This window comes from Mobula birostris, chromosome 4 (genome assembly GCF_030028105.1).
Source record: "Mobula birostris isolate sMobBir1 chromosome 4, sMobBir1.hap1, whole genome shotgun sequence".
In the NCBI taxonomy this organism is placed as follows: Eukaryota; Metazoa; Chordata; class Chondrichthyes; order Myliobatiformes; family Myliobatidae; genus Mobula; species Mobula birostris.
The window spans coordinates 68370112-68391188 of NC_092373.1; the positions used below are offsets into that span (position 1 = coordinate 68370112).

The 21077-nt window shown below is 40.5% G+C and overlaps 1 protein-coding gene across 4 annotated transcripts in view; it reads left to right on the forward strand.

The window, feature by feature from the left end:
• Nucleotides 1-21077, forward strand: part of LOC140195933 (SPRY domain-containing SOCS box protein 1-like) — a 251720-nt gene that overhangs the window by 133599 nt on the left and 97044 nt on the right. For 3 of the 4 annotated variants that reach the window (XM_072254618.1, XM_072254619.1, XM_072254620.1), the window contains exon 2: nt 2352-3178. In XM_072254618.1, coding sequence (XP_072110719.1) covers nt 2485-3178 — 694 coding nt within the window. In that variant the 5' untranslated portion in view covers nt 2352-2484. Of the gene's footprint in view, nt 1-128; nt 174-2351; nt 3179-21077 lie in introns of those variants that run through there. The other variant, XM_072254621.1, reaches the window with a different exon arrangement.

A 21077-nucleotide genomic window follows, 5' to 3' on the forward strand; every position in this document is an offset into this window, starting at 1 on the left:
CCTTACTCTGACTTCTCATCTTATTTCTCCAGTCCTGATGAAGGGTCTCTGCCCAACACGTCGACTGTACTCGTTTTCCATAGATGCTGCCTGGCCTGCTGAGTTTCTCCAGCATTTTGCGTGTGTGGCTCTATAGCTGTCTTCTCTGTCACTCATCAATAACCACTAATAAGGTAGTATGATATGATTTGCCTTTAATAAATCCAGCCTAGTTTCCTGTAATCAATGTATGTTTCTCAAGGTGATGCTGGCTCGGTCTGAAGAGGTAGTTTACAAGGATATCAGCTGGTAATAATACCTTCAGAGGCCACATTATTAGGTACCCTGTACACTTGTTTGTTAATACAAGTATCTAATCAGCCAGTTGTGTGGTAGCAACTCATTCAAACCAGACATGAGAATGAGAAAAGAAATGTGATTTAAGCAAATTTGACCATGGAATGATTGCTGGTGCCAAACATAGTGGTTTGTGTATCTGAAACTGCCGATCTGGGATTTTCATGCAGAATAATTTCTCAAGTTTACTGAGAATCGTGTGAAAAACAAGCCACCCAGTGAGTGTCCGTTTTGTGGGCGAAAACGCCTTGTTGGTGTGTGTGTGTGTGTGTGTGTGAGAGAGAGAGAGAGAGAGAGAGATATCGGAGGAGAATGATCAGATTGGTTCAAACTGACAGGAAGGCAACAGCAACTCAAGTAAGCACGCATTACACCAGTGGTGTGTAGAACTGCATCTCTGGATACACTCGCATCAAACCTTGAAGTAGATGGAGAACAGCAGCAAAACACTATGAACATAATCATAAATAGGAGAAAATCTGCAAATGCTGGAAATCCGAGCAGCACACACAAAATTTCCTTTTCTTTTTAAATCTTTTATTAATTTTCAAAATTGTAAACACAATAACAATGTTAATACAGAGAGATTGGAGTAATGTTATTATAAACATATACTGAAAAAATTTCAAATAACATGGGTATAATAGACTTCCAAACACATGATGAAATTAGTCATAAAGAAAAATAAAGAAATAAAAAGAAAAATATATATATATAAACAAAGAACCTCCCCCCCCCCAAAAAAAAAGAAAAAAAAAACACTAAATACTAAACCTAAAAAATGCAAACAGAACAAAACAGGGCTAGACCAATATCTTGAATCGAACACGTTCAGTAATGTCATCAACTCCGCTCCTCTATTCATATATCTTAAGTTAATAAAGAAGATTTGGAAAGGTCATATGAAAATGTTGCACAAAATTTCCATAGATTTTTTCCATAGATGCTGCCTGGCCTGCTGAGTTCTTCCAGCATTTTGTGTGTGCTATTATGAACATAATACTGCCTTATTAGGTACCTAATTTTGTTCTACTTAAGTGTATTTCACACAAGCTTTCCCCAAGTATTCTTTTTGAAGTCTTACCCTTGTAACATTTCAATTTTTTCCATTTCTCTTTCATATCTGTGTAGCTTCACTTCATTGCATGAATGCTGATTGTGTCAACCACCCTTGAATTCCACAATGTCAGTGGTCCTAAGCAAAAAAAAAAAGGCTGTTTCCAGTTTCTTTCTGGATTTATTCAGAACTCTTTATTTATAGCATCAAATTTTGAGTAATCCCAGGAGAAACATCTTTTTTACATCAAATCTGTTGAAATATATGGTAACTGTAAAAGTCTAGGTGTCAATTGTTTGGTTTCTTTTATATAGAAAAGAATTGCCAGTCAGTTTCTTCTTTCCTTTCAATTTTACTCGTGAACATTTTGCCTAAATTTGGTGTTTTTATTTACAGGCCTGCAGTGGTTATGGGTAGTAAGCTCAACTGCATAGTAAAACTGCGTGGACGTTTTAAGTTATCTTACTTGCCACTGGGAACGGTAATTTCCAATATAGCAAAGTTTATTTTATTATTTACATTATAAATTTAAGTTTAAATATGTGGAATTTTCCCTAAAGCGTGTAGGAGGATGTGGAAACATACAATGTAGGTTTTGTTGGACACAGGAAAATGCATTTCATATGATATGAATGGAAATTTAAATTAATATGTCTGGCAGGAATTTTGACAAAGTGTTCTCTATACAGTGACTCATCACTGCCTGTATAAAGTGGAACAGACTTAAAGAAGCAGTCTAGGTAAATGTCTGCATCATATTGTGAATCATAGGAACTTTTGTCTGAACTTACACTAATGTGGGAAAAACTTCAGTTCTTTTACTCGTTCCAGTCTAGGAGTTGTGTGAATTAGCAAAGGTCATTCAGTTTATACCACATCATTCCATCAAACGAGTATGTATAAAATGTTAATGAAGTAAAATATATGTATGAAAATCTTCCTTTCTTGTTTTTTTTAGATCTACTTAACGGAGCTTGTTCTGTGACTACGAAAGGAACAGTTTGCTTGTCACAATTTTGGATGACTGTGAAGAGCTTACATGAGGTAACAGCAGGTGAAAGCAACCATCTCAGTGGTTTTTGAGTCAAGAAATGGGCCAAAAAATCTCAGGGAATATAAAGTCTGTGGATGTAAGGGAACCAGCCTACAGACCTGTTAAGCGAGAATTACGAGGTCCTGACTTTTGCAAACCAACTCGGCTTGATATGCTACTGGACATGCCATCAGCTTCTCGAGAAGTTCAGCTCAAGCATGCCTGGAATAATGAAGACCGTTCTCTGAATATTTTTGTAAAAGAAGATGACAAGGTAACCTTTCACAGACATCCAGTTGCCCAAAGCACAGACTGTATTCGAGGTAAAGTAGGGTATACTCGAGGCCTTCACGTCTGGCAGATTCACTGGCCCACTAGACAACGAGGAACACATGCAGTTGTTGGAGTGGCGACTTCAGAAGCTCCATTGCATTCTGTAGGATACACCTCCTTAGTTGGCAGCAATAATGAATCGTGGGGCTGGGATCTGGGTCGCAACAAACTGTATCACAACAGTAAAAATCAACCAGCATCAACTTACCCGGTGTTTCTGGAGCCAGATGAATCTTTTGTTCTGCCAGATAGTTTCTTGGTGGTTTTGGACATGGATGAAGGAACATTGAGTTTCATAGTGGATGGACAGTATCTAGGTGTGGCCTTCAGAGGACTAAAAGGGAAAAAACTGTACCCAATAGTCAGTGCAGTCTGGGGGCACTGCGAGATAACAATGAGGTACATCAATGGACTAGACCGTAAGTCAATTTTCAAAATCCTTTTGTATCTTGTTAAGTCTACAAAAGTAAATATATTTTCCATTGTATAATGAAGATTTTTTATATTATGTCACAGTCCCTGTCAGTACCATATGTAGGATCAAGTTGTCTACAGGTTCTAGGAAGAGAAGAAATGGGGCTGGCTAATCAGCTAGCTTTGGAGTCAACAGAATGATGTAATCTATAAAGGAAATTAATGTAATTGCTTGGAATTAATGTGTATTTATGAAAGGGAAATTATGTTTTAGTAATCTATTGGAATTTCTTTGAGTTTGTTTTCTTGTAGAGTGGTGGTGGCATCCATTAGTCTCACGAGACCATGGATCTGCGCCTGGAAAGTCTTGCTTCAGTCTGTGTTAGAGCAGATGGGGGGAATTAGTGTATAGGGTTTTCAGGAGTTTTCAGTAAGATGCACGCAAAATTGATGAAGTAGATGTAGAACAACTGAATTGCTAATGTATCAGTGTGGATGGAGAGTTGGTTATTAGATGGAAAACAAGGTTAAGTGGGTGCTTGTCAGGGTGGCAGGCAATAAATTGAGATACCTCAAGGGTCAGTACTTGCAATCTAGTTCAATGACTTTACCAAGCGGATCAAGTGCATTATTATTAAGTTTGCTGATGCTCCTGAACTCATTGGGAATGTGAGTTGCAATGACAATGTAAAGAAGTTTCAAGCAAATGTAGATGAGCTGAGTTGGTGAACGACAATGTGCAGATAAAGGCAACATGTGAAGTTGTACGCTTCAGTAGTAGAAGAAGACATTGCAGAGTATTTTATTGGTCAGAGATTGGGAAGTATTGAGCAACACTTACAACACGCTGGAGGAACTCAGCAGGCCAGGCAGCATCCGTGGAAACAATGAGTCGACGTTTCGGGCCGGAACCCTTTGTCAGGACTGTAGAGGGAAGGGGCAGAGGCCCTATAAAGAAGGTGGGGGAGGGTGGGAAGGAAAAGGCTGGTAGGGCCAGGTGAAAAACCAGTAAGGGGAAAGATAAAGGGGTGATGGAGGGGAAGCAGGGAGGTGATAGGTAGGAAAGGTGAAAAAGGAATAGGGGAAAACACAATGGGTAGTAGAAGGAGGCGGAACCATGAGGGAGGTGATAGGCAGCTGAGGGAGGGGGCAGAGTGAAATAGGGATGGGGGAAGGGAGGGGGAGGGAATTACCAGAAGTTGGAGAATTCTATGTTCATACCAAGGGGCTGGAGACTACCTAGACGGTATATGAGGTGTTGCTTCTCCAACCTGAGTTTAGCCTCATCATGGAAGTAGAGGAGGCCATGTATGGACATACCTGAATGGGAATGGGAAGCAGAGTTGAAGTGTGTGGCAACTGGGAGATCCTGTCTGTTGTGGCGGATGGGGTGGAGGTGCTCAACGAAGCGGTCCCCCAATGTGTGTCGGGTTTCACCGATGTAGAGGAGGCCGCACCGGGAGCACTGGATGCAATAGATGACCCCAACAGTCTCACAAGTGAAGTGTTGCCTCACCTGGAAGGACTATTTGGGACCCTGAATGGTGGCAAGAGAGGAGGTGCAGGGACAGGTGTAGCACTTATGCTTACAGGGATAAGTGCCGGGTGGGAGATCCGTGGGGAGGGACGTGTGGATCAGGGAGTTGCGGAGGGAACGATCCCTGCAGAAAGCGGAGCGGGGTGGAGAGGGAAAGATGTGCTTAGTGGTGGGGTCCTGTTGAAGGTGGCAGAAGTTGCGGAGGATAATGTGCTGGATCCGGAGGCTGGTGGGGTGGTAGGTAAGGACAAGGGGAACTCTGTCCCTGTTGTGGTGGAGGGAGGATGGGGTGAGAGCCGAAGTGCGGGAAATGGAGGAGATGCGGGTGAGGGCATCATTGATGACGGCAGAAGGGAAACCACGATTCTTAAAGAAAGAGGACATTTGAGATGTCCTGGAACGGAAAACCTCATCCTGGGAGCAGATGCGGCAGAGACGGAGGAACTGGGAATAGGGAATGGCATTTTTGCATGTGGCGGGGTGGGAAGAGGTATAGTTGAGGTAGTTATGAGAGTCAGTGGGCTTGGTAGAAGATGTCAGTGGACAGTCTGTCTCCAGAGATGGAGACCGAGAGATCGAGAAAGGGGAGAGAAGTGTCAGAGATAGACCAAGTGAATTTGAGGGCTGGGTGGAAGTTTGAAGTAAAGTTGATGAAATTGACGAGCTCAGGATGGGTGCAGGAAGCAGCACCAATGTAGTTGTCAATGTAGCGAAGGAAAAGTTGGGGAGCAGTACCAGAATATGTTTGGAGCACAGACTGTTCCACATAACCAACGAAGAGGCAGGCATAGCTGGAGCCCATGCGAGTGTGAGTATTGATGTTCAAGGATGTTCAAAGGCACTTGAATATCAACATGGAGGTGCAGTAGGCAATTAGGAAGGCACGTGGCATGTTGACGTCTCTGGCAAGAGAATCTGAGAACGGAAGTAAAGTTAGTTATAAAGATATAATACCTAAATGAGACAACACTTGAAGTATTGCTTAATTATAGTTCCCTTACAAAAAAACAATGTTGCCTGCTTTAGAGTGCAGTGAAGTTTCTGAGGTGGCAGGTACAATAGTATTATTTAAGAAGTGCATCGATAGTTACGTAGAGGGGCAGAGCTTAGAGGTATATGGGCTTGACAGAGAAAATTGGGAATTTAGTCACTAGTTGGGACTAAAGGAGCAGCATCTATGCAATATTGCTCTGTGACTCTGACAGGTCTGTCATATGAGGAGAATGTGATCTGATTTGGCTTCTGTTCTGCTGAGTTTAGAAGAGTGAGAAGGACTTTCTTGAGACTGGCAAAATATTCGGAGGGCTTGATTGGAAAGGAGAAAGGTAGTTTCCTGGTTAAGGAGTTAAGACCGTGGCTCACAGTCTCAAAGTAAGGGACCAACATTTAGATCCGAGATGAGAAATAGATGCTAGAGTCGTCGGGATTGAGGGGGAGGAGCAGAAAAGGGGCATTTGTAGTTCATTATTGAATCACACTGCACGTTTGTATAGTCAGATGGCCTTCTGCTCCTGTTTCTTATTAATCCTGTGCAACAAATTTTTTTTAAAAAATACTTCAATTCAGTTTTACGTTATAATAATGTATGGCTTTCAAATACTTTAGAAAGAAAGGTCATGTTTTTTAACGTAATTTATCCTAGCAGTGACTGTTGACTCAGGTTCTGCTTTGGACACTACAGCCATATGCATTCACGAGGAAATCTGCAGATGCTGGAAATTCAAGCAACACACATCAAAGTTGCTCCCCCTCCTGTCTTCTCCTGTCATTTTGGATCACCCCTCCCCCTCCCACTTTCAAATCTATTACTAGCTCTTTCAGTTAGTCCTGACGAAGGGTCTCGGCCCAAAACGCCGACTGTACCTCTTCCTAGAGATGCTGCCTGGCCTGCTGCGTTCTCCAGTAAATTTGATGTGTATAGCCATATGCATTTTGTACTTCTGGTACATTGTTCCATGCAGGAGAAAAATTACTGGCCCAACCTAACTACCTGACCCAAACACCACTTCCCTTTCTATATTCTCGCCTCGGTGGTTGTTGCTGTGACTAATTGTTACTTATTCTCATTCTGTCTTATGTCAACTTCTAAAAGCACAGGCTGTTAAACCAAGACTTGAAGGCTTGTATTACTTGGACAATTACTGGGCAAACTTAAGCTTTGTAAGTGCTGAATTTGATGCTTAGTGTTGTCTGAATAATTAGAAAACTGGGAGGCACAACAATTTTTAGTTCCTATTTTATAAGAATATCCTGCTTCAAAGTTTTCAAAGGTACATTTAATGTCAGAGAAATGTATACAATATACATCCTGAAATGCTTTTCTTCACAACCATCCATGGGTGCCCCCAAAGAATGAATGACAGTGAAATATTAGAACCCCAAAGTCCCCCCCCAGCTCCCCTTCCTCCTACGCGTAAGTGGCAGCGAGCAACAACCCCTCCCCCTTCCCCCTCTGGCAAAAAAAAGAAGCAGCATCCGCCACTGATCACTTGAGCCTGAGCAAGGACACAGACCTGCAGTACTCCAAAGATTACTTGTTCATCTGGTATTCGACTTACCTCAGGCTCTTTCTCTCCCTAATAAGGGAGAAAGAGGTGTCTCTGTTCATTGTTCTGCATTTCACATTCCCACTGAGTTTAGGAGCATCAGCAAACCTAGCAATATGGACATTACAACTATCTTCAGATAATTAGGCTAGAAATTCTGTTGCATAGCACAGATTGTGTTTGTGTGTTATGGATTTTGTTTTAGAAAAAAATATGCATAACCAAGTGGAGTTTGTTGCATAGATTATGAAGCCTGAAATTTTCCTCCCAGGTCCCTACAAAGCAATGTGTGTAAAAGCATTGGGATATTAGCAGTAGCATTCAACACCATGACACTTGCATCATTTTCGTAGAGGTGTGCCTGTCAATTGATGGACCACTTATTCAGAAATAGGTTTATGTAAGGGGAGCAAGCCTGCTTTGGGATAAGCAGAGGGAGCCCACCTTCAATCACTACTGAGCAGTTTCTCTAATCTAATGACAGTTCCTCCTCTCCCCACCATTGCTCCATTACAACCCTTCAGGTCCCACCTGCAAACAACAGGAATTCTGCAGATGCTGGAAATTCAAGCAACACACATCAAAGTTGCTGGTGAACACAGCAGGCCAGGCAGCATCTCTAGGAAGAGGTACAGTCGATGTTTCAGGCCGAGACCCTTCGTCAGGACTAAAAAAAAAATAAAAATAAAAAAAGGTCCCACCTGCCTTTTGATCAACAGTAAATGCTTACATTTTCCACATCTCACCTACCTAACTGCCCCACCTCTTACTCTGCACCATGTCAATTGATTCTACCCTCCATCGCCTGTTATATTTGTGCTGCTGTGCAATCAACTTGTTAGAAGTTAAACGTAGATTAAAGGAACAGCACATCATTCTGAGTTTGTAGTCTCCAACCTGATGGCATGATAATTGATTTCTCTAACTTCCATTAACAATCCCCCCTCTGACCCCTTTTTCCCCTTATTCCAGCAGCCCCCCATCACCCTATCTCTTTACCCTACCCAGCCCTTTTGATCTACCCATCATCCACACACTCCTGCTCACCTCCTTCATTTTATCTCGTGCTCCTCTGTCCTCTCCAATCAGATCCCAACTCTTGTCACTTCCATCTATCCGCTCCCAGCTTCATACATTGTTCACACTCACCTACCTATCACCCCCTTTTCACTTGGGATTCACGTATGGCCTGCCAGCTCTTGCTCCATCCAACCTTACAGAATGGAAAGGGTAATTGCAGAAGGGTTTGCAGCAGGTTTCAATTTTGTCTCTGTTTTGATACATGGCACCTCTAACAGGGCGACAGTTAGTCATTGCTGCACTGAGTATTAGGCTGGAGATTTTGTGTTCAAATCTCTGGGATGGGAGTTAAGAGCAACATCATCTGACTCCAAGGCCTAATGCCACTATCTGCTCCTCTGCTGACAGCTGAAATCTCTACTATTAAAGTGAATAGATTGCAAGGGCAATCATGTCATGACTTATAATTGTCACTTCAGTTTGAATGGGTGCACATTTTATTTTTAGTCCTGTTCTTTGCCTGTCCATTTTCATTGGGCATTTAATTTTTTTCTGTGTTTGATTAGTTTTTTTAAGCGCTGGCTGATGATCATTGATCTTGGCAACACTTTACAGAAACATTGAAAGTTCTGTGATGTTTTGTAAATTCACACTGATTTATGATTGTTTCCTGATGAAGTCTGGAATTGATTTCTAGGAAGTGTATGCTGTAGCTGTCATAAATCCCTCGAGTAACATGTGCTACAGTGTGACTGAATCTGCAAAAAGCTGGTAGTAAAATTAATTTCCTGAACATCTAAATGGAGTGGAAGTTTGTTAAAGTACTATTAATCAAGGGCATTCATTTTACTTGAATCTGATGATGATTTTGAGATAATTAATTCAAGTTTCATGTGCAATTATATCAATTCCTCTTCCTCTTTTGCCATTTTCCTTTTTCTTCCCTCTCTTAAAGATTGCATAAATTTTGAAGATTGTATCACCAGGAAAGATTTTTAAAATGCATTAAAATAGTAAACTATCTGAATAGCATTGTAATCAAACACTATGATGTCAATTCTAACATCCATTGTACATGAATGAATTTCCTGATGTAGATCAAAGGGTTGGTATTGATAGCTCTGCAGAATCTTGGCCAGTTGCAGCACCTTATGATGAGGAATGCCAGCTCCCAAAGGGTGAATTTTAGTAGACTTTTCTCTTTTTTGAAATATATTTTCCAAAATTTATTTTTTGAGCTTGTCTTAAAGATTTAGTTTCATTTGGGAGGAGAACTATCAGAGAAAGAGGTACAGGAGCCTGAAAACAGACAGACACACAGGTGCATACACCTTCTTCCTCTTTCTCATCAGATTTCTGAATGGTCCATGAACTCTTTTGGCTTTTTTTCACTATTTAATATGGATGTATATAATATAGATTTATTGTAACTTATAGTATACTTTATGTATTACACTAACTTCATGACATGTATCGGTGATAGTCAGTGGGGGTTTGATATTGTAGTTTTCAAGTCAACAAATTAGCTGCTATCATGTTAAAAAAACATTTTATCATTGTGTGTATATGTTGCTTTAGAAAAGAAACACTGATTTTGTTTTTTCCTTTCCATTCTAAAAAAAACTGCACTTTGGAGGAAAGTGTCTGCCATTGCTAAAACAAAAGCAGCATCTCTGCCTTATTCTCTGCAGATAATGCAGCAACAGAAATGAATAACGTACACATACTTTACATATACTCCTAACTTGGCACAAAAGTTTAATTCCCCAGAAATAGCTATATTCATGTGCAATCTGCACAGAATGAAACCAAAGTTTCAGCCAAAAATCATTCTGCAGTGAGCAGTAACTCTATATATTTCATAAATTGAGTTACATTTATTGTCACGTGCACAAGCAAGGTGAGGTACAGTTACAATGCAAAAGCTCGCAGCAGTATCACAGGCATGTGGATCCAGGCAACAAGCATTTACATTTTACAAAAAATTGCATTAAGTTTTGCTTTTGCACAATAAAAAAAACAAAGGTTCAATCAAAGTTAAATCCAGCATAGTGCAAGAGGTGATCCATAGTGTTCCATTACTGAGGTAGAGTTAGAGATGTGCAGGTGGTTTTAAGAACCTGGTGGCTGTTGAAAAGTAGCTGTTCCTGAACTTCATGGTGTGGGACTTAACATTTCTGTACCTTCTTGATAGCAGTAAGAAGAGGGCATGGCCCAGATGGTGGGGATCCTTAATGATTGTGATCCTTAATGATTGTTGATGCTCTCTTGAGGCAGCACCTCCCTGAAAATGTCATCAGTGGTGGAAAGTGCGGTGCCCATGTTGGACCAGGCTGTGTCCACTACTCTCTGCACACAATGGCATACCTGTATATTTGAACTGCTGTTCTAGGTCGTGATATAGTTATTATGCCACAGTAATATAAATCGTATAATATGTAATTTTGAGAACAAAAATAGTCCGCTTTTGACAACTTTGCAGAATTGAAAATACTTCTTTTTAACAGGATAGATTTGGACAAGTCATATTGATTTATGGTTTGCAATATATAGTTAATCTGACCAAAGTTTGAATGTATCCTTTAGCTTACATTTTTCAAAATGTAACTCTTGCCTCTTTCTGGGTTTACATAGTTTTTTAGAAGGATTATCTCTTTTTTTGTGATTCACTGTTAATGATTTGGCGAATTTGAAAAACTTCTGGTTAAGTGTATACATCATAATATTATTTTTTTATATCACGATTTTGGCTTTTAATGTGAAATATTTCTTCAGAGCTAAGCAATACACCACTGAGAAAGTTCTGGACTTCAACAATCCTTATTTGACATTAAATAATACTAAATGGTAAATCAAATGCAAAGAAAAATCCCTTTGCTATATTTGACAAATTGAGCACTCCACAGGCTCTCAACATTGGACTTCATAAAGCAGTGGACTCAAAGTCCCTCAAGTCATGTTGGTTCTTCATATATTCACCACAAGTACTATATAACAAGTTAATTATGAGACAAAAATTTGCTGTGTTAGGTAAAACATTACACTCACGGTACTTGCAATGTTTTGGAGATATAGCCAGCATTGAGACTCTTCATTAATTGTCTCAGCAACAACACATAGCTTTGACCAGGTCAAAGCATTGCAAAACCATAAGACATGGGAACAGAATTAGACCATATGGCCCATCAAGACTGTTCTGCCATTTGATCATGGTTAATCCACTTCCCTCTCAACCCCATTCTTCTGTCTTCTCCCCATAACCTTTCATGCCCTGACTTATCAAGGATCTGTCAATCTCAGCCTTGAACATCTTAAACTTCTGGTTTGAGAGGGCAATATCGAAGATGTGTGACAGCCTACTGGTAGATCATAAGGCAAGAAACATCACTTATAACATCTTTTCTGAAGCAAATTGTGGTAAACTATTGCTGTAGACAGCAAGGAGGCAGGTGGAGGAGAGGCTGGGTCAGGGGATGAGCCATGCTGGGGCATTGTGAGGCGCAACGTGCTAGAGCTGGGATCATGGAGGGAGCTCATTTCACTGTTGGAGATGGAGTTAGCGATATGGAGAGAGTAGATATGGAAGAATTTCAGTGCTGTCCACCTAACCTGGGTGCGAGGTTGGATTTCCCCAAGTGCCGAGCCAAGGTGGTGAGATTGAGAATGGCTTTGGGCTGGGCGGCTGGGTGTGACGCTGCGCCTGGATCCGAGTCCTACAGTTTGACACTGCTTGGTACTTGGACAATTTATATGTTAGTCCCGATAGACTGGAAGCCCCAGCATCGGGTACAGAGGCGAGGGTTGGGTTGATTTTGCTTGCTGTTCCACAAATGTTTATTCCTTTCTCCACAGCACTGAGGCTATGAATTGTGCATTTCTGCCCCGCTGGTGTGATGTACTGGAGACTGAAGCTTGGGACTACTCCAGCTGCTCCAGGAGCAGATCTGGAACTGGGACAGGATGCTGTTGGCTTGCTTCTATTGTTTGCATGATGTGTGTGTTTTTTCATTCTTTCTTTCTCTTTGCACAGTGGTTTTTGGCCTTTTTTAAAATTGGGTTATTTGGGTTTCTTGCTTTGTGGCTGCCTGTATGCAGACAATTTTCAAGATATATAGTTTTTACATTCTTTGATGATTAATGTGCTTTGATTCTTTGGAATACACACAATGACCTGACCTCCTGAGTCGTCTGTGGCAACGAATTCCACAAATTCACTCCCAACTGGCAAAAGAAATTCCTCCTCCTCTCCGTTCTAAATGGATGTCCCTCTATTCTGAGGTCGTGCCCTCTGGTCCTAGAATCCCTCACTATAGGAAACATCCTCTCCACATCCACTCTATCTAGGCCTTTAAACTTCTGCTAGTTATTGATGAGATTTCCCCCTCCCCTTATTCTTCTGAATTCCAGTGAGTACAGGTCCATCAAATGCTCCTCATAGCGTAATCCTTTCATTCCTAGAATAATTTTCGTGAACTTCCTTTGAACCCTCTCTAATGTCAGCACATCTTTCTTTGGGTAAGGCACCCAAAACTTCTGACAACACTCCTTGAGGCCTCAGTAGTGCCTTATAAAGCCTCAGCATTACATCTTTGTCTTGATATTCTAGTCCTCTCGAAATAAGTGCGAACATTGTAATTGCCACCTTCACCACTGACTCCACCTGTAAGAAATCCTGCACAAGTCTCTCAAGTCCCTTTGCACCTCTGATTTTTGAATTTTCTTCCCATTTATAAAATAGATGGACACTTCATTGATCTCAAAGGAAATTGCAGTGTCACAGTTGCATTACAAATGCACAAATATAAAAACATACAAATATTAGAAGAGAATACGTAAATCTTAGAAGAGAAAGTCACGCTTTTATTCTTTCTACCAATGCTTGTGACCATACTACCTGACACTATTCCATCTGCCATTACTTTGCCCATTCTCTTAATCTGTTCAAGTCCTACTGCAGCCTCCCAGCTTCCTCAATACTACCTGCCCCTCCACCTATCTTCGTATCATCTGCAAAGCCATCAATTCTATCATCCAAATCATTGATAAACAATTTAAAAAGAAGTGGTCCCAGCACTGACCCCTGTGGAACATCATTAGTCACCCGCAGCCAATCAGAAAAGGCTCCTTTATTCCCACTGTTTGCCCCCTGCTAATCAGCCAGTGCTCTATCCATGCTATTATCTTTCCTGTAATACCATGGGCTCTCACCTTGCTAAGCAGCTTCGTGGTCAAAGGCCTTCTGAAAATCCAAGTAAACGACATTTGTCTTGCCTGTTGTTTCCTCAATCAATTCCAACAGATTTATCAGGCAAGATTTTTCCTTAAGGAAACCCTGTTGACTTTGATCTATTTTATCATATGTCTCTAAGTACCCCAAAGCCACATCCTCAGCAATCGATTCCAACCACTTCCCAACCACGGAGGTCAGGCTTAATGGCCTATAATTTGTTTTCTTCTGCCTCCCTTCCCTCTTGAAGAGTGGAGTGACATTTGCTATTTTCCAGTCCTCTGAAAACATGCCAGAAAATTAGTAATTCTTGAAAGATCATTGCTAACGTCTCTGCAATTTCTTCAGCTACCTCTTTCTGAATCTTGTTGTGCAGTCCTTCTGGTTTAGATGACTCGTCTACCTTCAGACCTATCAGTTTCCCAAGCACCTTCTCCCCAGTAAAGGCAACCGCACTCACTTCTGTCCCCTCACACTCTCGGACTTCCATCATACTACTAGTGTCCTTCACAATGAAGACCAATGCAAAATCGTTTTCACTTTGTCCACCATTTCCTTGTTCCCCATTACTACCTCTTCAGCGTCATTTTCCAGTCATCTGATATCTAATCTCACCTGTCTTTTACTCTTTATATATCTAGGAAAAAACTTTTTATACCTTTTTTGTTACTATTGGCTAGCTTACCATCATTTTTCATCTTTTCCCTCCTAGCTTTTTTAGTTGCTTTCTATTTTTAGAAGCTTCCCAATCCTCTAACTTCCCACTAGTTTTTGCTGTATTCTATGCCCTCTCATTTGCTTCCTTTGTCATTCATGGTTGTGTCATCTTGCCTTTAGAATATTTCTACTTTGGGAGATCTCTATCCTGCACCTTCCAAGTTGCTCTTAGAAACTCCAGCCATTGCTGCTATGCTGTTCTCCCTGCCAGTGTCCCTTTCCAATCAACTTTGGCCGGTTTCTCTCTCATGCCTCTGTAATTTCCTTTTCTCTACTGTAATACCGATACATCTGACTTTTGCTTCCCTTTCTCAAATTGCAAGGTGATTTCTATCACATTATGATCACTCTCTCCTAAAGGTTCCTTTACATTAAGCTCCGTAATCAAATCTGCTTCATTACAGAAAACTCAATCCAGAATAACTGATCTGCTGGCCTTAACCACAAGCTGCTCTAAAAAGTCCATTTCATAGGCATGCAATAGATTCCTTCTCTTGGGATCCAATCTGATTTTCCCAATCTGCCAGCATATTCAAATCCCCCATGACTATCATAACTATGGGTTTTGGACATGTATTTTCTATCTCTTGTTGTAATTTGTAGCCCATATCCTGGCCACTGTTTGGAGGCTTGTATGTAACTTGGACCATAAGACATAGGAGCAGAATTTGGCCATTCAGCCCATCGAGTCTGCTCCACCATTCCATCATGGTTGATCCCGGATCCTACTCAGTTCATTACACCTGCCTTTTCACCATATCCTTTGATACCCTGTCTGATCAGGAAACGATCAACTTCCGCCTTGGAAGTCGAAGTTGCCGTCTGTGGCAGAGCATTCCACAGATTCAGTACTCTCTGGCCTCCCCACTAACCCTTCCTTCCCCTCTCCACCCCCCCCCCCACCCCCCGGCCGGCCTGCCTGCCTGTCCTTTCGATACAAGGTGTATCCTTGGACGTTAAGCTCCCAACTAAAATCTTCTTTCAGCCACGACTCAGTGATGCCCACAATGTCACATCGGTCAGTCTCTTAACTGTGTTACAAGATCATCCACCTTACTCCGTATACTGCTTTCATTCAAATATAGTACTTGCAGTCTGGTATTCATCACCCTTTTCGATTTTGTCCCCCTATTACACTGCAACTCATCTCACTAACTGAAATTTTGCCCTCTCATCTGCCCGTCCTTCCTGACTTTCTCACTACACACTGCCTGTATACCAATTGCCCCATTCTCAGCCATATCACTCCAGTTCCCATCCCTCTGCCAAATTTTTTCAAACCCTCCCCAACAGCTCTAGCAAACCTGCCCGCAAGGATATTGGTTCCCCCTGGGTTCACCCTTTTTTTTTTTTACAAGCCATGCCTTCCTCAGAAGAGATTCCAATGATCCAGAAATTTGAAACCCTGTCCTCAGCACCAGTTCCTCAGCCACACATTCATCTGCCAAATCATCTTATTCTTACCCTCGCTAGTACATGGCATAGGTAGCAATCCAGAGATTACTACCTTGGAGGTCCTAACTAGCTCCATAAATTCACTCTTCAGGACCTCCTCCCTTTTCCTACTTATGTCATTGGTGCCAATGTGTGCCAAGACTTTTGGCTGCTTTCCCACCTGATGCAGTGGACCTGATCTGGGATGTCATTGACTGGCACATACCATCTGGGTGTCTCTGTCACGACCACAGAATCTCGTGTCTACTTCCCTAACTATGGAATCCCCGATCACTATTGCAGTCCTCTTCTCTCCACTACCTTCTGAGCCACAGCACCAAACTCAATGCCAGAGACCCAATCACTGCAGCTTCCCCTGGTAGATTGTTCCCTTTCCCAGTGGAATCCAAAATGGTATACTTATTATTGAGGGGAAAGGCCACAGGAGTTCTTTGCATCGGCTGCCCAGTTCTTTTCCCTCTTCTGACAGTTACCAAGGTACCTGTCCCCTGTAACTTACGGGTTATTATCTCCCTGTAGCTCCTACTTATCACCTCTTCAGTTTCCCGTATGAGCCACAGGTTATTAAGCTGCATCTCCCGCTCCTTAACATGTTCTTCGATAAGCTGCAGTTCGGTACACCTGTGGTACGGATATGGTTATCTGGGAGGCTGGAGGTCGCTCAGAATTCCCAAATCTCACATGAAGAATACAGCACAGCCCCTGGAGGCATCCTCAATGCCTTAGCTCTAACAGATGGAAAATGTAGGAGAAGAAACTTACAAGCTATGTTTCTCACCCAAGCTAGTTCTCCCTAAAGCTTCCCAATCTAACACTGATCCACTAACACAACGGACGTTGTGTTTGTCCCTGCCTTATTTTGGTTTGCGCTTGCTAATTAACCACTATTTGATTGGGCTGCCCGAAAATGCTGAAAGCCCACAAACGCCCCTTTTTAAAATTTCTCTCACAGACCTGTGAGTTGCCCCCCTCTCGCTTCAGATTTAATTGGTCCGGCAGAAAAAACCTCTGGTATCAGTGTACCTGCAGACATATCTGCCGCTATATGTGGCCTCAAATATTGTCTGAAATGTATGTTCCATCCTCTTCAATTTGATTAATATTAAAAGGAATGATTTTGTTTTTGCATCTAACTTGCAGTACCGTGCTAAAGGTGTGTTAATAGTGTAGTGAGTAGTTATTAATTAGTGCTGCACTCTTATACACTTTACTTATTTCAGAACAGAGCCTGCTGTCTGGTAATTGATTTCTAGCTGCTTCGTAATCTAAATAAATTTTAATATACGTAATGTCTTTGAAGTTATTCTTTCAAATACTACATAGTAATATGCTGTCATTAAACCCTTGGGAAAATCTGCAATCATTGTGACAATTAAAGTGACTGTTAAAGACAATTAAAGTGACTATGCATGTGTTTGAAGATGGATATTATGGATATTAAAAAATAGATTTGTTTTGTTATGTGACTGTCTGTTTGTCAAAAGGTTTTATACATTGCATAATGTTTGTTCTCCAGTTCTCTTAAAGCATAAATGGTGCTTTTAAACTCCAGAGCAATCTTTAGAAATTGATATTATTTTGAAGACTTGACTAATCCCACAAAGCAAAAGAGAATTCCAGGGCCCCAGTTGAAACTGTTTAAGCAGAAATGCCGTTGCATCACTGGAAGTGAAAATCTAATTTGTTCTGCTGAGCTGTATGTACCTTCCAGAAAAAAATATTTGTGCTGCATATCTGTTGTTTAATGTTGGCCTTAACATGCATTGTTTGTAGATTGGAGTAGTGAACAGTGGAAATGGGTAATAATGTACCTCTAAATGCAGTTTTGTCTGGCTGGTTTAGGAATTCACAAGTGAACAAAATAATTACCAGTAAATGACATTCAGTTTAATCATTGTTGACTGTGAAGTTGGCTTCCGCCAGAACAGCAGAATTGGTACTCATTTGTCATAATAATGAGAAATAGTATTCATTCGCCATAATAATGAGAAATTTCCGAACTTCAATTGTATGACAAGGATGGCAATAATTAGAAAACATATCGTGGAAATTGGCTTCACCGTTTATAAAATAAGAAGCAGTGATCAGATCAGCTGAGATATTGTGGCAGAGTGAATTCTACACTTCCATGGCCTAAACCTCATACTACTTGTGTCTGTACTGCTTTGTGTCATGTTAGCAGAAGAACTGGGCTTGGCTGAGATGTTCACTGTTGTCTGGCTTCAGACACTGGATCAGTGTTCATGTATCATGAATGAACTAGGGACCTGAGGATGGCTGAATGGCTGTCTTCAAATGATGACCAAGGGGAATTATGAAAGACGGTATCGTCTTTCCATTGACAATCACCAAATTTAGATGATCCATTGATGCTTTTCCAAAGGAACTTTGGATCTCATTGTTTAGTGATCATGAAGTTTTTAAAAAAAAATCTTTGAAGTAAATAATCTTGGTCTTGTGATCTGAGTTCTGGAATGGCTCCCATAGATTGGAAGGTAGAAGATGTAGCCCCAATATTTAAGACAATACTGAGAACCAGTTAGCCTGACATCACTGGTGGGAAATTATCAGAAATTGTAATGGGGTGCTTCATAAATAACTAGATGGGGTACAATCATCAGATTGCTGAATGGTCCATGAATACTACTTTCATATTTGCCTTTTGCATTATAGAATTTGTATGTCTTGCACTGTCCTGCTAGGCAAAACACATTTCATGACTTGCATCTTTGATAATAAACCTGATTCTGATTTATGATAGAGTAATATACTTTACAAATGTATTAGTAATTAATGAATTGACAAGCCCAACCAATGGGTGTGGGGTATTGAGACTTGTGGAATGATTATTAAGACTGCAGGCAAAGTTATCTTTCATAGGGAGATTAAATATTCTAATCTGAAAATTTCTAGAATGTACCAAATCTCACTGAAAGTTCTTAAGAGCTTGTCAATAAAGTTTCAGATACTTTGTTTTCCCTCTAGAGCTTCTATAACCTTGGGGTCACAAGTTGAGGAATGAGATGTGAAGGAATGTGTTCACCCAAAGGGTACTTGAGTCTTTGTATTCGTCCAAGTGCTGTAGAGATTCTGTTACCAAGTACATTCAAAACTGAAATTGATAAACTTTTAGAATAGAGGGCTTTGGGATAAGTGAAGAAAAGAGGCACAAGAATAAAAGATGAATCATGATTTAATTGAATGAAGAGATGGAGGGGAATAGCCCACACCTCTTTCTCATGTTATTTACAATTATGATTAATAGTTTATTTTGGTGTATTAATGTTCTGGTTAAGCCAATATATTTAACATTGATAGCAAATAGCAATTGGTAATCATTTTTAATGTAAGTTGTAAATAGCCTTTACTTATTTTTGAGCCTTGAGTACACAGTTTGGGTGTAACTCCTTAGGATTTTAAGTATAGAAGAAACCCAGATGGCAGATCCCTGTATCTCATTAAGTATGTTGTGGGAGAAGATATAATTTTTTTAAAGAGTTGTTGGCACTGTGTATGTAAACAGGTAGGTGGAATAGTTTGGGAACTTGAAACAGAAACCCCCATTGGGAGGTTATGGTTAATTTGATTCCAGATGAAAATATGGTAGTGTGGACAAAATAATGTTTTTTTTTAAGTGATTGAGAGTAAAGGTGAGGGAGGGGAACAATCTCAGTTGTTAATAAATCTGTATAAATTGTGTTGGGCCAAACTTCACTCTGTAGGATTGATGTTATCTGGAATGATCATAAATCAGTTGCTGTGCACAGCTCTTATATTTCTCAAATGAAGATGCAGCAATATTTATAGTCACAAAGTTACTGTGTCAGTAGAGGGAATTACTCTGGGATATTGATAGTAATTTGTGAGCTAAGTTACTTATTTTTGCTGAAAGGATTCTGGGCTGATTCTAGTAAATTGGATTTACTTAACCTGGTAGACTGTTACCTACAGAAATTTATGCTTGGCAATTCGCACTATATTCAGGTGGTTGGACTGTGTGGTATAAACTTACCAGCTGGCTCAGTGTCATCAGGATCTGACCTCAACATATTTTTAAAAGGGGTGTAATGAAGTAACTAAAACACTATCTAATAATTGGTTATTGTGGTACTTGCACTATTAATCAGAATCATAACATTATAGAATAAGGATTTTGCCCTTGATAAGCAGACTTCATAACTTCTAGTTTCCAAAAATATCCAACCAACAGTGAAGTGCCTCGAATTCAGGTCACTGTTAGAATGAAGAATTGGAAGGACACATCAGATTGTCATAATGCATACTGCATGCAGTCCGGTTAAGTTTATTGTCATTTAACTATATACATGTATACTGTCAAACAAGACCATATTTCTCCAGACCAGGGTATAAACCGCAGTAGTATACATAACACACATATAACACATAATCTGGGAAAGTAAGAATAAAATCTACAAATTAATTATGCATAAATAAAGAGCATAAATTAAATATTGTAAAATACAGAACAAATTAACTGGTGACACTTTGAATGCGATGCAGCAGGGAGTTCAGAAACCTAGTGGCCTGAGGGAAGAAACTGTTTCCCATACTGATGCATCGGAATCTCCTTCCTAATGGGAGAAAGTCAAAGAGAAGCTGGATGGATAGTTGGGGTTCTTGATCATACTAGGGGATGTGCATTTGCAGTGCTCTTAATAAATGTTGCTGATGGATGGTAGGGAGATCCATGTAATCCTCTCAGCCAAAGGTAGGACTTCCAGTCTGATGCTCTGCTGCTCTCATACCAGATGGAGATGCAGTTGACAGGACACACTCAATGGTGCTCCTGTAAAATTCAGTTGAGATAGAAGGGAGGGCCTGGCTTGTCTCAATCTCATGCAATTTTCCCAATTAATGTTTATGTGGAGCATATAAATTGCCTTTATCTCACCCTATCAGCAACCGTTATTCATTCTTTCTTGTGTACTGATGCAGTTTTTGCTTTGCCTCAGCCACTCTTGATCATTACAAGTTGCACGTTCTGGGCACTGCCTGGGAGATGGCATATATTCCAGACGTATATGATGTGCTCTGGGTGCTGGATGTCTACTATGATACCAAAGGGAAATTGCAATGAAATGCTCACAACATACAATATGGCAAGCTGTTCCAAAAAGATTTTTCTTAGTTCAGATGATGAGCTCCAGCCACCAATATTTTGGGATTTGCTCCCAATTCATATTCTGCCCAAGTGAAAAATCAAAAATAAATTAAATTATCCATCTATTTCATTGTTTGTGGAAATGTGTAAACTGTCTGGCAAGTTTATCACTGGACTTGAGAAAGAAGTGAGAAAAGAATCGGGTTTACTCTCACTGACTTGTGTTGTGAAATTTGTTTTATAGCTGTAGTACAGTGTAAGACATATAAAATTATTACTA